This window comes from Lynx rufus, unplaced genomic scaffold, assembly GCF_022079265.1.
Source record: "Lynx rufus isolate CCGP_SWC_20201006 ecotype Redwood Valley unplaced genomic scaffold, mLynRuf1.p SCAF_7, whole genome shotgun sequence".
Taxonomy (NCBI): Eukaryota; Metazoa; Chordata; class Mammalia; order Carnivora; family Felidae; genus Lynx; species Lynx rufus.
In genome coordinates, this window is record NW_025814889.1 from 41,848,706 (window position 1) to 41,862,185 (window position 13,480).

The 13,480-nt window shown below is 49.5% G+C and overlaps 1 protein-coding gene across 1 annotated transcript; it reads right to left on the reverse strand.

Moving 5' to 3' along the window:
• C1RL (complement C1r subcomponent like) lies at positions 1-12,838 on the reverse strand. Its single transcript, XM_047066597.1, has 6 exons — positions 12,719-12,838; positions 12,034-12,262; positions 6,075-6,264; positions 4,269-4,382; positions 4,057-4,131; positions 1-1,120 (listed from the first exon to the last, which is right to left on the reverse strand). The coding sequence occupies exons 1-6, from the start codon at positions 12,799-12,801 to the stop codon at positions 348-350; spliced, it is 1,464 nt and encodes a 487-aa protein (XP_046922553.1). The 5' UTR covers positions 12,802-12,838; the 3' UTR covers positions 1-347.
• Between the last annotated feature and the right edge of the window lie 642 nt (positions 12,839-13,480).

Sequence of the window (13,480 nt, forward strand, 5' to 3'; positions counted from 1 at the left end):
AGAAGATGAAGTTTAGAGACTGAGCCACCCAAGTGCCCAGAAGATGAAGTTTAGAGACTGAGCCACCCAAGTGCCCAGAAGATGAAGTTTAAAGGCAACCGGCTGAGATGTACAGGGATTCCTTGGGCGGAGCACAAACTCGCAAACTGGAAGGAAGGGAGAGGATGAGGAGGAGGGGACCTTGGGAAGGAGGAGGAGTTCTGTCGCATGAGGGATAGGGCAGCAGGAGCTCGAATAGAGATTCTCTGCCCCCATCCCCGTCCCCGAGCCCAGTCCGAGCTCCCAACCCTCTCCTTTCGGGATGGGGGCCTTCAGAGTTGAGGGTCACTGCTCAAGCGCCCCCAGGGTCAGTCCTTCCCCCCCATCACTCCTTTGATCCAGTCCAGGTAGTTGAGCACTTTGGTGTAGAAGCCATAGCCCTTGCCGCACCCGACGCCCCAGGATACGATGCCCGTGGCCACCCAGTGATGGGTGCGCTCATCCCATACCACATAGACGCCACCACTGTCCCCCTGGCAGACGCTCTGGTGCCTCATCTCATCCCCAGCGCAGAACATGTTGTCCGAGAACACCTCAGACCTCTGCTTCTCTTGGAGCCAGGCCTGGCAGGCCGCCCTCGGGGCGACGGGAAGCCTGGAGTACTTCAGCTCAGTGGTTAACCAGCCCCTCTCCACGCCAAACCCACTGACATAGCCCAACACGCCGCTGCGGTGGAGGGCCTCACTCTCGGGCAGACAGACCGGGAGGAGGCTGGGGCCGAGGGGGACGCTGTGTTGGAGCTCCAGGAGGGCAATGTCCCCGTTGAAGTCGTGGGACTCGTTCTGGCGGTAGTCGGGGTGCACGACCACACGGCGCACAGGGTGACTTCCCAGCCGCAGCATCTCGTCTAGGCTTGTGTGGCCCAGGAAGACATCCACCCTCCGGTTCTTCCAGGGAAAGACGCTGTCCTTGGGATAGATGGTGTGGGCGGCGGTGAGGATCCACCTGTCGCCCAGCAGGGCCCCCCCTCCACGGCCGTAGATACTGGTGAAAGCTTGCCAGGGGAAGTTGCCCAACTTGGCTTTGGAGGAACCGAGGGCCTCCTGGTTCTGGGCGATGGGGGTGAGTGGCCGGCCACAGACTGGAAGAGAAGAGGGGTACGGGTGACATCAGCAGCTGCATCAGGATACATTTGTTGAACGGGGCGCCTGGGTGGCTCAGTCGGTTAAGCCATCAGACTTCAGCTCAGGTCAGGATCTCACTGCTCGTGAGTTCGAGCCCCACGTTGGGCTCTGTGCTGACAGCTCAGAGCTTGGAACCTGCTTCGGATTCCGTGACTCCCTCTCTCTGCCCCTCCCCTGCTCATGCTCTGTCTCTCTCTGTCTCTCAAAAAATAAATAAACGTTAAAAAAAAAAAAAGGTACACTTCTGAAAGACCTGCTTCTGTGAAGTGCTCTCTCTCCTGTCTCCACAGATACTTAAAAAAAAAAAAATCACTCTTGGGGTGATAAGCATCCCAGTCTTGATTTTGGCTCAGGTCATGATCCCAGAGTCATGGGATTGAGCCCTGTGTCGGGCTCCACGCTCAGTGTGGAACCTGTGTAGGATTCTCTCTCTCCCTCTGCCCCTCTCCCCTGGTCTCTCTCTCTCAAAAAAATATCACTTATTTATTTTACCTTAATAATGGGATTAAAGGGGCGCCTGGGTGGCTCAGTCGGTTAAGCATCTGACTTCGGCTCAGGTCATGATCTCACGGTTCGTGAGTTCAAGCCCCTCGTCAGGCTCTGTGCTGACAGCTCAGGACCTGGAGCCTGTTTCAGATTCTGTGTCTCCCTCTCTCTCTCTGACCCTCCCCTGTTCATGCTCTGTCTCTCTCTGTCTCAAAAATAAATAAATGCTAAAAAAATAAAAATAAAAAAAATAATGGGATTAAAAATTTTAATTCCAGTGTAATTAATTTCACGTGTACAATATAGTGATCCAACAACTCTACACATTACTCAGTGCTCATCAGGGTGAACTGTACTCTTGATCCCCTTCACCGCTTTCACCCATTCCTCAGCTATTTTTTAAAAAAAATTTTAAAAATATAATTTATTGTCAAATTGGTTTCCATACAACACCCAGTGCTTTTCCCAACAAGTCCCTCAGCTATTTTAAAGCCACTTCTCTAGACTCTTGGTGGGGCCAGCCTGAGCACAATCATGCAGCAAGCCGAGGTTGTCCTCAGCGTCTGTTGTCTTTGTTTTCTGTGCCCTTCCTTCATTTTTTTATTTTATTTTTTTCAGTTTTTTTTGTAATTTTTATTTATTTATTTTCAACATAATACTGAATTATATATATTTTTAATTTACATCCAAATTAGTTAGCATATTCTTCTTTCATTTTTAAAAAAATTTTTATGTTTATTTAGTTTTTGAGAGAGTGCAAGCGGGGGAAGGGGAAAGAGAGAGGGACGCACGGAGTCCGATGCAGGCTCCAGGCTCTGAGCTGTCACAGCACAGAGCCTGATGTGGGACTCCAACTCACGAACTGTGAGATCATGACCTGAACCAAAATCGGATCCTTAACCGACTGAGCCAGCCAGGCGTCCCGACATTCCTTCATTTTTAACATCTTCCACTATTACTGGCCCTCCCACCCACCCCCCAAAACAGTGCTCAGGCTGGCCCGAGAGCCTTCTGAGGGTCAGGAGTGAGACCTGAGAAGTTTGTTCCGACTGGGTTAGAAAGGCAATGCTTTGGACTCAAAAAAGTGGGTTTCAAAAACGGTGAACTTGAACCCTTGTATTTGCTGTTGGGCGTGTAAAATGAGGCAGCCACAGCAGAACACAGTCTGGCAAGTCCTCCAAAAGTTAAACATACAAGTATGATGGGACCTAGCAATTCCACTCACAGGGATAGACCCAAGGGAACAGAAAGCATATGTTCACACAGAAACGTGCCCACGAAGGCTCATAGCAGCACGATCCATAAAGGGCAAAATGTGGAAACAGCCCAAATGTCTTTCACGTGATGCATGGGTGAGCAAAAGGCAGGGCATCCCCACGACAACGGACTCCCATTCAGCCACCAAAAGGAATGGAATCCCGATACCTGTTCCCACATGGCTGAGCCTTGAAAACGTGACGCTAAGTAAAAGAAGCCAGACGCAAAAGGCCACATACTGTAGGATTCCCATTACAGAAAACGTTCAGAACAGGCAAATCCATGGAGACAGAGAGTAGATTAGTGGTTGCCACGGGACGGGGAAGGGTAGATGGAGGTACGGGGTTTCCTTTTGGGGTGATGGAAATGTTCTGGAACTAGTGGGAATGGTGGCACGAGCTTGCAAGCGTATTAAAAATGATTGCATTGGACATTTTTAAACGGTGAAGGTGGTGAATCTTATGTTACATAAGTTGTATGTTAATAAAGAGTCTTTAAAAAAAATGGTGGACTTTCTGGCACTGTGACATCTAGGTAGGGAGATATTTTGGGGACAGAGAGCCTGTCTATGTATGCTTCAAGCAGACCATCCCAAGAGATGGGTTTCCCTTATTTCCACTCTGCGGACCCCTCTTCTCCTGCACTGTCCCATTTGATGAACTTCCTTCCTGCTTTTCCTTTCTCAGTTATCTCTTTTGTTGTTGTCGTTAATTTTGTTTAATGTTTTCTTTGTTTTTGAGAGAGAGAGAGAGAGTCAGAGCGTGAGCCGGGGAGGGGCAGAGAGAGAGGGAGACACAGAATCCGAAGCAGGCTCCAGGCTCTGCGCTGTCAGCACAGAGCCTGACACGGGGCTCGAACCCGCGAGCCGTGAGATCAGGACCTGAGCCGAAGTCGAACGCCCAACCGACTGAGCCACACAGCCGCCCCTCCTTTCTCAGTTATCTCTTGATCCTGAAGAAGAAGAGACAAGATCCTTGCCTCTCCTTCTCTGGGCCCCCCTGGTTCCCCTTTCCCCCTGTACTTCTGCCTTTATCTCTCCCTTTCTACCCCAAGGCTTAAACCCCCGTGTCCTGCTCCCATAGGCCCCATGTGCAGCTGAGACTTCTTTGGGAAGTGGCCACCGGAGGGGCGCTGGCAGGTCACTACTCACCAGGTTCACAGCGAGGAAGCTCCTCCCTATCCTGTGTCTCCCTCCAGAGGCCCTGGGTTGTGCAGGGGAGTGCCCCTGAGGAGTGAAAAGACAGGAGGCAAAGAAACAGGCTCAGCCTTGGGAGGTGGGGGTGGCGGGCGCCCAGAAGGCCTCAGGCCTCTTGGTGGGAGTGAGGCAAGTAGGAGCCAGTTCCCCAGCAGGTGGGGGCTTACCTGCCGGCACTGCCTGATAGTAGGGCTCCTGGCAGTGGTTCTGGATCTTGGAGGAGTTGTCTTCAGCTATGCTGATGGCCTCAGAGCCCCCACTGGTCCGACTGTGGTTCACCCCTGTAGGAAAACAGTGGTCATAAGGACCTAGAGCTGGCAACCCCGGGACCGATTCTGGCCCACGGCCATATTTTAGTCTGACTTGCACAATCTTGTTTAGAACAACCGAAATGGGGCGCCTGGGTGGCTCCGTCGGTTGAGCGTCCGACTTTGGCTCAGGTCATGATCTTGTGGTTCGTGAGTTCGAGCCCCGCGTCGGACTCTGTGCTGATAGCTCAGAGCCTGGAGCCTGCTTCGGATTCTGTGTCTCCCCCTGTCTGCCCCTCCCGCTCCCCTGATCGTGGTCTATGTGTCTCTCTCAAAAAGAAATGAACATAAAAAATGATAAATTTTGAAAATAACCATGATAAATAGGGTATAGGGAAACAGGTAGTTTCAGACATGGCTAGTCAGTATATACCAGCAAGACTTCTTTGGAGGGAAATTTAGCAATACCAAGATTTAAATTGCAAGCGTTTTTTTTTCACCTAACATGTACACTTCTAAGAATTCACCTTCATACACGTGCTCAAGGTGTAGAAACAAGGAAGGATACCCTTAGCAGCAATGTTTGTGGCAGCAAAGTATCGGTGGAGGGCTGGTTAAATCCATTGCATGCATCTATCAAAGGAATATTGTGTGGTCATTCAAAAGAATTAGGCAATGCTAGCCACATGTACATGGGATGATCTTTAAGACATATTATTGTGTGAAAAATACTACATTTAAGACGTTTCATCAGGGGCGCCTGGGTGGCTCAGTCGGTTAAGCGGCCGACTTCAGCTCAGGTCACGATCTCGCGGTCCGTGAGTTCGAGCCCCGCGTCGGGCTCTGGGCTGATGGCTCAGAGCCTGGAGCCTGCTTCTGATTCTGTGTCTCCCTCTCTTTCCGCCCCTCCCCCGTTCATGTTCTGTCTCCCTCTGTCTCAAAAATAAATAAACGTTAAAAAAATTAAAAAAAAAAAAAGACGTTTCATCATCAGGCAATCCTTTCTTTCCCTGTAAGAATATGTATAATTGAATGGCATAGATGTCTTTGGAAAGATACCAGGAAGTGGACAACAGGGTTGTTTCTGGACAGGGTAGCCAGGGACTAAGGGCCAGAGATCAGAGGAAGACTTACTTCTTATATTATTACCGTATTACATTATTTTTATTCACCATATTATGTTATTTAAAAAAATTACCATGTGCTAGCAGTACCTTTCCAAAAAAATCCGGGTTACCATTTGAAAATCTAGAATTTCACTTAAAAATCTGGAATTTTGGGGGTGGCTGGGTGACTCAGTCGGTTAAGCGTCTGACTTTGGCTCAGGTCACGACCTCACAATTTGTGAGTTGGAGCCCCGCGTCAGGCTCTGGGCTGACGGCTCGGAGCCTGGAGCCTGCTTCTGATTCTGTGTCTCCTCCTCTCCCTCCCCTGCTCGTGCTCTGTCTCTCTCTGTCTCTCCATAATAAATAAACATTTTTTAAAAATCTGGAATTTTTGGCTTCGTTTGAAGGATGAGATGATCTGTATGCATTTGGCCTAGAAGTCTGCATGGAAAGGAGTGCTGGAACCAAGCAGCAGCTGCTCTTTGAATTGGGGCACAGGTGGGGCCGGGAGGGATCACTGGTCCCTGCCTCAGTAGTCACTCAAGCTTCCACATGTCACTTCAAGATACTAGGGGCCATGGCTGTGGACAGAGGCTGCACCCCCGGGACAGACACTCACCTACAGCTTGGTAGAGGGCCAGGAAGCCCCTGTGGAGGCCAGTAGTCCTGTCCTGAGAGGAGGCGGGTGCTCGGAAAGTCAGCCGCAATCGATTCCCTGGGGACACAAACTCCCTCTGACCAGGGGGGCTGCCCAGCGGGGAGCCCTGCTGCCCACAGAACCGGTTCGGATCCATCCCATTGGCTGTGATCTGGAAGGGGAGGGTGGGCAGGCAGGTGTGGGGTGAATCTGCACCACAGGGTCACGTCCTGGGCGTAGATTCTAGAAGGTCTGCCCACCTCTGGGGCCCAGAAGCTGTCCCTCGGGGAGGTTTCCTCAAGTAGCTTTCTGTTGCATTACTGACGCCCAGGTTTCTTTCATCCATGACCAGATACCTCGCGCATTTCTTTCGCCTACCATAATTACCTCAAAGCCCACCATAGTCACCTCCTTTCAAGAAGCTCCTTGGGAACCCCAGGGTTTCTCCAAACAGTCCACTGGATTCTCGATTCTAAGAAGGCAGGAATTACATCTATTTTGCTCACCACTGACTCTCTGACGCTCCAAATGGTACATAGAGCGCCAGAGCCTTGAATCAACAAATATACAGACGTAAGTCCTTCCCATCCAGCCTCCTCCACTCCCATCACCTTCCAGTTCGAGTAACTTCCTAGGACCAACATCTGTGAGGCAAAGACCCTTTGCAAAGACTGAGCCCCTTGGGTTCCTCGCTTTCCTGTTCTTCTTCTTTTGGAATGTTCCTCCGCCTATACTCCATAAACTTAACTGTGGCCACTGACACGGTGTGAAATCTATGGACACGGTGTGTGTACGTTGGCTATTGTTGCTTAATATGTTCGTTGAGCAGGCTGTCTCTGTTTCTGTCCCTTCTGGCTGCCTCCCCCCGGCTCAAATCCCTTCCTGTGGGTTCCCCAATCCAAGGAAGGGCACCTTGGAAGGAGTCCCCCCGGCCCATGCTTCGTGCCTAATCTCTGTTCTGGGTGCACCGCGCACTGGTCAGCTCATTTGATTTCTGAACCTTCATGTTGACACACATACTCTGGGTTCTTGCTAGCTCTCTGCTTCCTCATTCTCTCCGAATCTCGAATTCCCTTAAGACCCCATCCAGCCCGTCTCTTCATGGTCACAGCAGCTGGGTGGAAGTTGGCACAAAGAAAAATTTTGTCCCAATGCTTTTGCTTTCTTAGAACATCAACAAAACTAATCTCCCTATTTCAGAGACCTACCTCTTGGGGAAGAAGCATTTTACCCTAGAAAACGGTCCTTTACTGATATACTTGGTTGTTAAACGCTCCAGTTTTCTTCTTCCCCTACCTTACGAGCTGTCGGCTAACTAAAGTCACTTAAGAGTCTAACTAGCAACGTAGAATGAACACCCGGCTGTGAGTCATCAGACTTGTGTTAAATTCCAGACTTTGCCCCGACTCCCCGTGCGACATGGCAGGGGGGGGGGTGGTTTCTTAACTACCCCAGCTCTCAGTTTCCTCCTATAAAGCGAGACCTCCTATAAAATGGCCTGTAAGGCCTCTTCTAGCCAGGACAACAGCACGCCCTATGATAGCTGTCCAGCATCTGCACGCGGAGCCACCTGCTCATTCAAAATTCATTTTGTTGTGTGTTCTACAGAGGCTTGGGTTCCACTCATTCTTTCGTTTAGTCCTTTATTTAAGTTTATTTATTTACTTTGAGAGAGAACATGAGCTGGGGAGGGACAGAGAGAGGAAGAGAGAGAGAATCCCAAGCAGGCTCCACGCTGACAGCATGGAGCCCGATGCGGGACTCGATCTCATGAACCGTGAGATCATGACCTGAGCTGAAATCAAGAGTTGGACGCTCAACCAACTGAGCCACCCAGGTGCCCCTCATTTATTCCTTTAATAAAGAGTTATTGGCTATGTTCTATGTGCTAGGCAATAGAACACCGTGCTAGGTGTTGGGGGGGTATAGATACAAACACACGGTTCTGCTACCGAGGAGCCCACAGGCTCGCTGAGTACACCGACAAGTAAAAACGGAACTGAACTACAGGGTGTTGAATTCTGCATTTGAGGTGCCTGTGTGCTTTGCTCCGGACGCAGAGAGGAGGGAAGAGTCCTATTCCTGAGCTTAAAGTCCCTCATTGACAAGGGAAGAGTCAGGCCAAGATCACAACTGTCCGTGACTGAGAAGAGCGGGGCTCACGGTAGGTGCTCAACGGACAAAGGCTGAATTGAAGGAAGTATAGTCCCGACTGCCAGTTAAATCTGAAGCACTACACACACGCATTTATCTCCTCTCCCACCTCAAATCCCACCAACGTGACAGCAAAGGGATAAAATGGTATTACGTGAGCAAGGACAAAAAAGAGAGAGGAAGACGTGACAGCGGATGAGAGCTGTCCACACTTTGGAAGATAGAATGGAGATGGACCATGGCAATGAGTCTGCAAGGATAGAAGCCAACACAGAGCGGGCAGATTCTCATCACACAACCCAGGGAGGTTCCAGGAACTGGGGTAACCAGGAGCCCCTGAGGATGAGGACGAAGGAAGGGCTGATGGAAAGCCTACACGGGGAGATCTCAGAACTCTGGATCCCTTTGCCCACCCTGTGCATCCGGGCAACTCCTCTGGCTCATCCTGGCAGACGACCTGAGCGTGAGCCAGACAGCCTGGACTTGGGGTCCGCCAGCACACTTGACGGAGGAGGTGAAAACCACGACTGAGAGCAGAGGGATTAGGTGGAAGTCCACGTGTCAAACAAGGAGATTCCCTTCTCTGCTTGTTTGCCAGAATGTCAGCAACCCTGAGCAGGAGGCCAGAGGATTCTGATCTGAGGTCGGCTGTCCCCAAGGAAAATACTTCTGCGAGCTAATATCTGGGAGGCGCCCAATAGCACAAATAGGTCACCGTGTTGATAACTCTATTTCCGAACCTGTCACTGCACAAATTTTAGCTACCCACACAGAGAATCCAGTGCCAGCCAAGTATTTCACCCTTAAATATGAATGGAGAGCCAAGGATTATCAGACATTATAGGATGGTTTCTAACACAAAAAACAGAGACCAAAACAAATGAACAATAAAAGGGAACTTGGGTGAAGCAGAGATAATACAAGGAACAGAAGAAACCTTTAAAAATAATCCCCGTAGAGGGAAAGGAGTAGATATGGCCTCAATGAGACAAGAACAGTATTCTATAAAAAGGCACGTTTTGAAGAATGACCTTTCAGACGTGAAAAAATATGTTAGCAGAAAAAAATTAATTAAAATGTTATTTAAAACGAAGAAATCTCCCAGAAAGTGGAACAAAAAGAAAAAGAGATGGAAAACAGAACAGAATGGATTAACAAAACGAGAGAATCAGTCCAGAATCTACAACAACTCAATCACAGGAGTTCCAGAAAGAGAAAATACAGAAAGCAGACATCTGGAACTTATTTAACAAATAATACACGACTGGTGGGTGGGGAGATAGGTGATGGGGGTTAAGGAGGGCACTTGTTGTGATGAGCACAGGGTGTTGTATGTTGAGTGTTGAATCACTATATTGTACACCTGAAATTAATATTACAATGCATGTTGACTGGAATTTAAGTAAAACTTTAAAAAAATGATTAAGTGATGGAGAAGAAAAGTACAGCATAAGGAATGTAATCAATAATCAATAATATTATAATAACATTGTATGGTGACAGATGGTGACTACACTTATTGGGGTAAGCACCGAGCAATGTACAGAATTGCGTATTCAATATTTTGTACAATTGAAACTAAGATAACATTGTATGACAACTATACTTCAGTAAAAAAAAAAAAAAAAAAAAAATACAAGAACATTCCCAGAATTGAAGGATTAGATTTAAAAAGTCTCTATGTTAGAGGGCGCCTGGGTAGCTCAGACAAGTATCCGACTTCAGCTCAGGTCATGATCTCATGGTTTGTGAGTTCGAGCTCCGCATTAGGCTCTGCGCTGACAGCTCAGAGCCTGGAGCCTGCTTTGGATTCTGTGTCTCCCTTTTCTCTGCCCTTCCCCCGTTCACACTCTGTCTCTGTCTCTCTCTCTCAAAAATAAATAAACATTTAAAAAGGAAAAAAAAGTCCTACATTAGGGGTGTCTGGGTGGCTCAGTCGGTTAAGTGACTGACTCTTGATTTTGGCTCAGGTCATGAACTCACGGTTGGTTGTGAGATCGAGTCCTGCATTGGGCTCCGTGTTGGGTTCCATGCTGGGCATGAAGCCTGCTTAAGGTTCTCTCTGTCCCTCTGCCCTTTCCCGCCACCCCTGAAACTAACTAACTAAATAAATAAAGTGAACAAACACAAATAAAAATAATAAAAAGTCTCTAGGTTAAAAAAAAACCTGTACAATGAGTAGAAAAAGACTCATATCAACAATTGTCCATCAATGGTGAGGGCAGAGCTGGGACATTCAGGGTATGTACGCTCCTTTACAAGTTATTTTCTCTTGCTCTTTCTGGAGCAGAATGTTCTCCCCCCAAATGGGGTACTATACCAAGAAGAGAATGATATGGGATTCAGTTCCAACACAGGACACGTAAAGGAAATGCCCAGAAGGAAGGGTAGGGAACTCCCAGAATGCCTGAGGCTCTAGACAGCAGGGGACTCAGACTGAGGAGATAAATCACCAAGAGCTCTTCAGGGGGATGTCACCAGTACAAAGGAGGACTAGAGATTGAGATGTGTGGTTGATTGTGTCGATTATATAGAGAGGATATTTACTGTCCTGGCTAAGAGTCTGGGGAGATTAGTTACAGACAGAACTAAACAAACTAAAAATCAAATCGAAAACAAACAGAAAACCCCTAAAATTCCATGTGGTTACCGACTCCTGGGAGACCCAAAAGTTGGAGAAACAAGGACATAGAATTATGGTACACCATATGCTCAGAAGTGAATATTTTAATTGTTTTAATGTTTTCTTTATTTTTGAGAGAGAGAGAGAGAGTTAGAGCGGGAGCAGGGGAGGGGCAGAGAGAGAGAGGGAGACACAGAATCTGAAGCAGGCTCCAGGCTCTGAGATGTCAGCACAGAGCCCTACGTGGGGCTCAAACTCATGAACTATGAGATCATGACCTGAGCTGAAGTGGGATGCTTAACCGACTGAGCCACCCAGGCACCCCTGAAGTGAATGTTTTAAAGTCAAGAGAATGCAAATAATGAGTACAGAGTTAACTAGAAATGCTAATGGTGGTTGACAGGGATGACGGGGGTGGGGACATGTGGAAGGTCTAAGAGAGGTAAATAGAGTCCTCATCTTCTATAGTTAGATATTAAGTGATCAGATGCAAAAAAGTAACATAATAAGCATGCTATTTATACATATGGGCGTAAATGCCAGACGGAGCAGCTACATGAACTGTAGGTGCTTCCCCGGGAGGGGCAGTAGGGCTGGGAAGAAGGCTGGAGACGCTGTTTTCCTGATAAGCCTTGGACTATACTCATTTTTAAAAAGAACTATGTGCACGGTATTATTTCGATAGGAATAAAATTTAACCCAAGAGACAAGATAAGGGGCCGTTTCTAGAGTGTTCTTATTCTGCAACTTGAACCGTCACCCAGTCTTTTGTGATTATTTACGCCCAGCCTCCTGATCTGACAGAGCCTGCACTCCACCAATACTCGATGGATCTTTAACGACTGCTATGTGAGTCCCCACTCTTTTACTCCAGGGTTTGGCGGTACTTGTGTGTCCCTCTGTACGACTTCCAAAGGCAGGGAAGTCTTTTTTGCTCTTTTGCTCTGTGGGGTCCACACGGTAACGCGGGCAGGGACAGGGCCGCTGGTTGAAGGCTGTGCCCTGGGGCAGATCCTGGCCTCCCAGGTAAGCTGCCTGAGCCCCTGACTTGGACTCGTCAGCCATCTTTTGCCATTCAGGGCACAGCCACACCCCCCAGCCTCTGGGCTCCAGGCCAGGAGCCTTCCTCCCCAGAGTCCCTCCAGGACCCCCACCACAGCTCACTGTGACAGAGTCCTGCCCGCAGTCCTGGGACGGCTCCAGGTCAAAGTCCTGGAAGACAAGTCTCACGGCAAAGCCCTCTGGAGCCTCGATGTCACTGCTGCTCTCTTGGCCTTTGACATATGGCTCTGGATACCCGGGGGATGTCAGCTGCTGGGGTAGCTGCTGGGCCAAGAGCACGGAGCCCTGTGTGGGGCAAGCCTGGAGGACTCCCCAGAGGAGTAGCCACCACCTGTGTGTGGGTGAGAGCAACATGTGGCCACAGAGCTGTGGCCTCAGTCCTTGGGGCCCCGGCACCTGCTGGCCACTCCCTCATCGTCCCTCCTCACCCTGAGCCTCCTAGCCAGCCTGAGCTTGGACTGTGAGTTTTGCACCATTGCTCATCTCCCTGGCGAGTCTCAATCAAAGTAGGGGGCTGCTCCCTGCTTCAGCAAATTTCAACCCCCCCCCCTCCCCCGGGATCTGAGGGAGCAATGGTGGTAGGAGGGAGGGACATTTCAATATGTTAGTTTCCTGGCTCGGACAGGAAGGCTGGGGAAGGCTGCTAGAGGCTACAGGCAAATTCCAGCTCCCTGGGCATTAATTGTCTGTGTGTGTGTGTGTGTGTGTGTGTCCTTGGGTCTGCCTCCCCCTCCCCCGCTCCAGGGCCACTTCCCTTTCTTCCAGGCCTCTTCAAGGGCACACTCACATCTTGCCTCGGCAGCTTGTGGAGTAGGGGCTTCTCCAGAGGTAATTTCCCCACTCTGAGACCAGGCATCTGGAACTGGACATCTGGGAGGCTTGGCCCACGCCGGGGAACAGGAGGTGGGGCTGGGGAAGGCCTTGTGGGGGAGGAGGGAGAAGTTACTGGAAATGAGTTAAGTAATTCGCCCGCAGTTCTTTTTTCAATTCTCTGAGTTGCGCGCCACCTGCTGTCTGATACAGGAATAGTTTGCCCACCACGATTTAGAGGAAAGACCTCTCCAAAACCACATTTGCCCTTAGAAGACATCGGGGGCTGGGGAAGGCACTGACTCTTGACTCTTGTGTACTACTTAAAACTAATTTTTGCCTCATGCATGTATCACACGGTAGGGTGGCTCCCTGTGAGTTAAGGCTGTCACCTTTAATGGCCATATGTCTCCCTCCCTGATTTTTCCACTCATTTATGTTACCAGACTGCGTCTTGTAGAAATGAAAGTTTGTGACCCATGAACTGGAGCTACTCCTTCCTCCTCTCTCCTCATCCAGGATGGGTGGGGGCACTTGCTGAGGTTGTCTTTTGAATTCTGCCCACAACCCCGGGAGCTGCGTGTCCAGTGGGGTCATGCTGGGGCAGGTCTGGGGTCAGGCCCAGACTCACGCTTCTTTCGACAGACGCCAGAGGCCATGGCTGGGGGCAGAGCCCGCCCTCCCTGCGCCTCCAGGAGGGACACTCACCCATGGCTTGGTGGGGGGCGGGAAGCCCTTG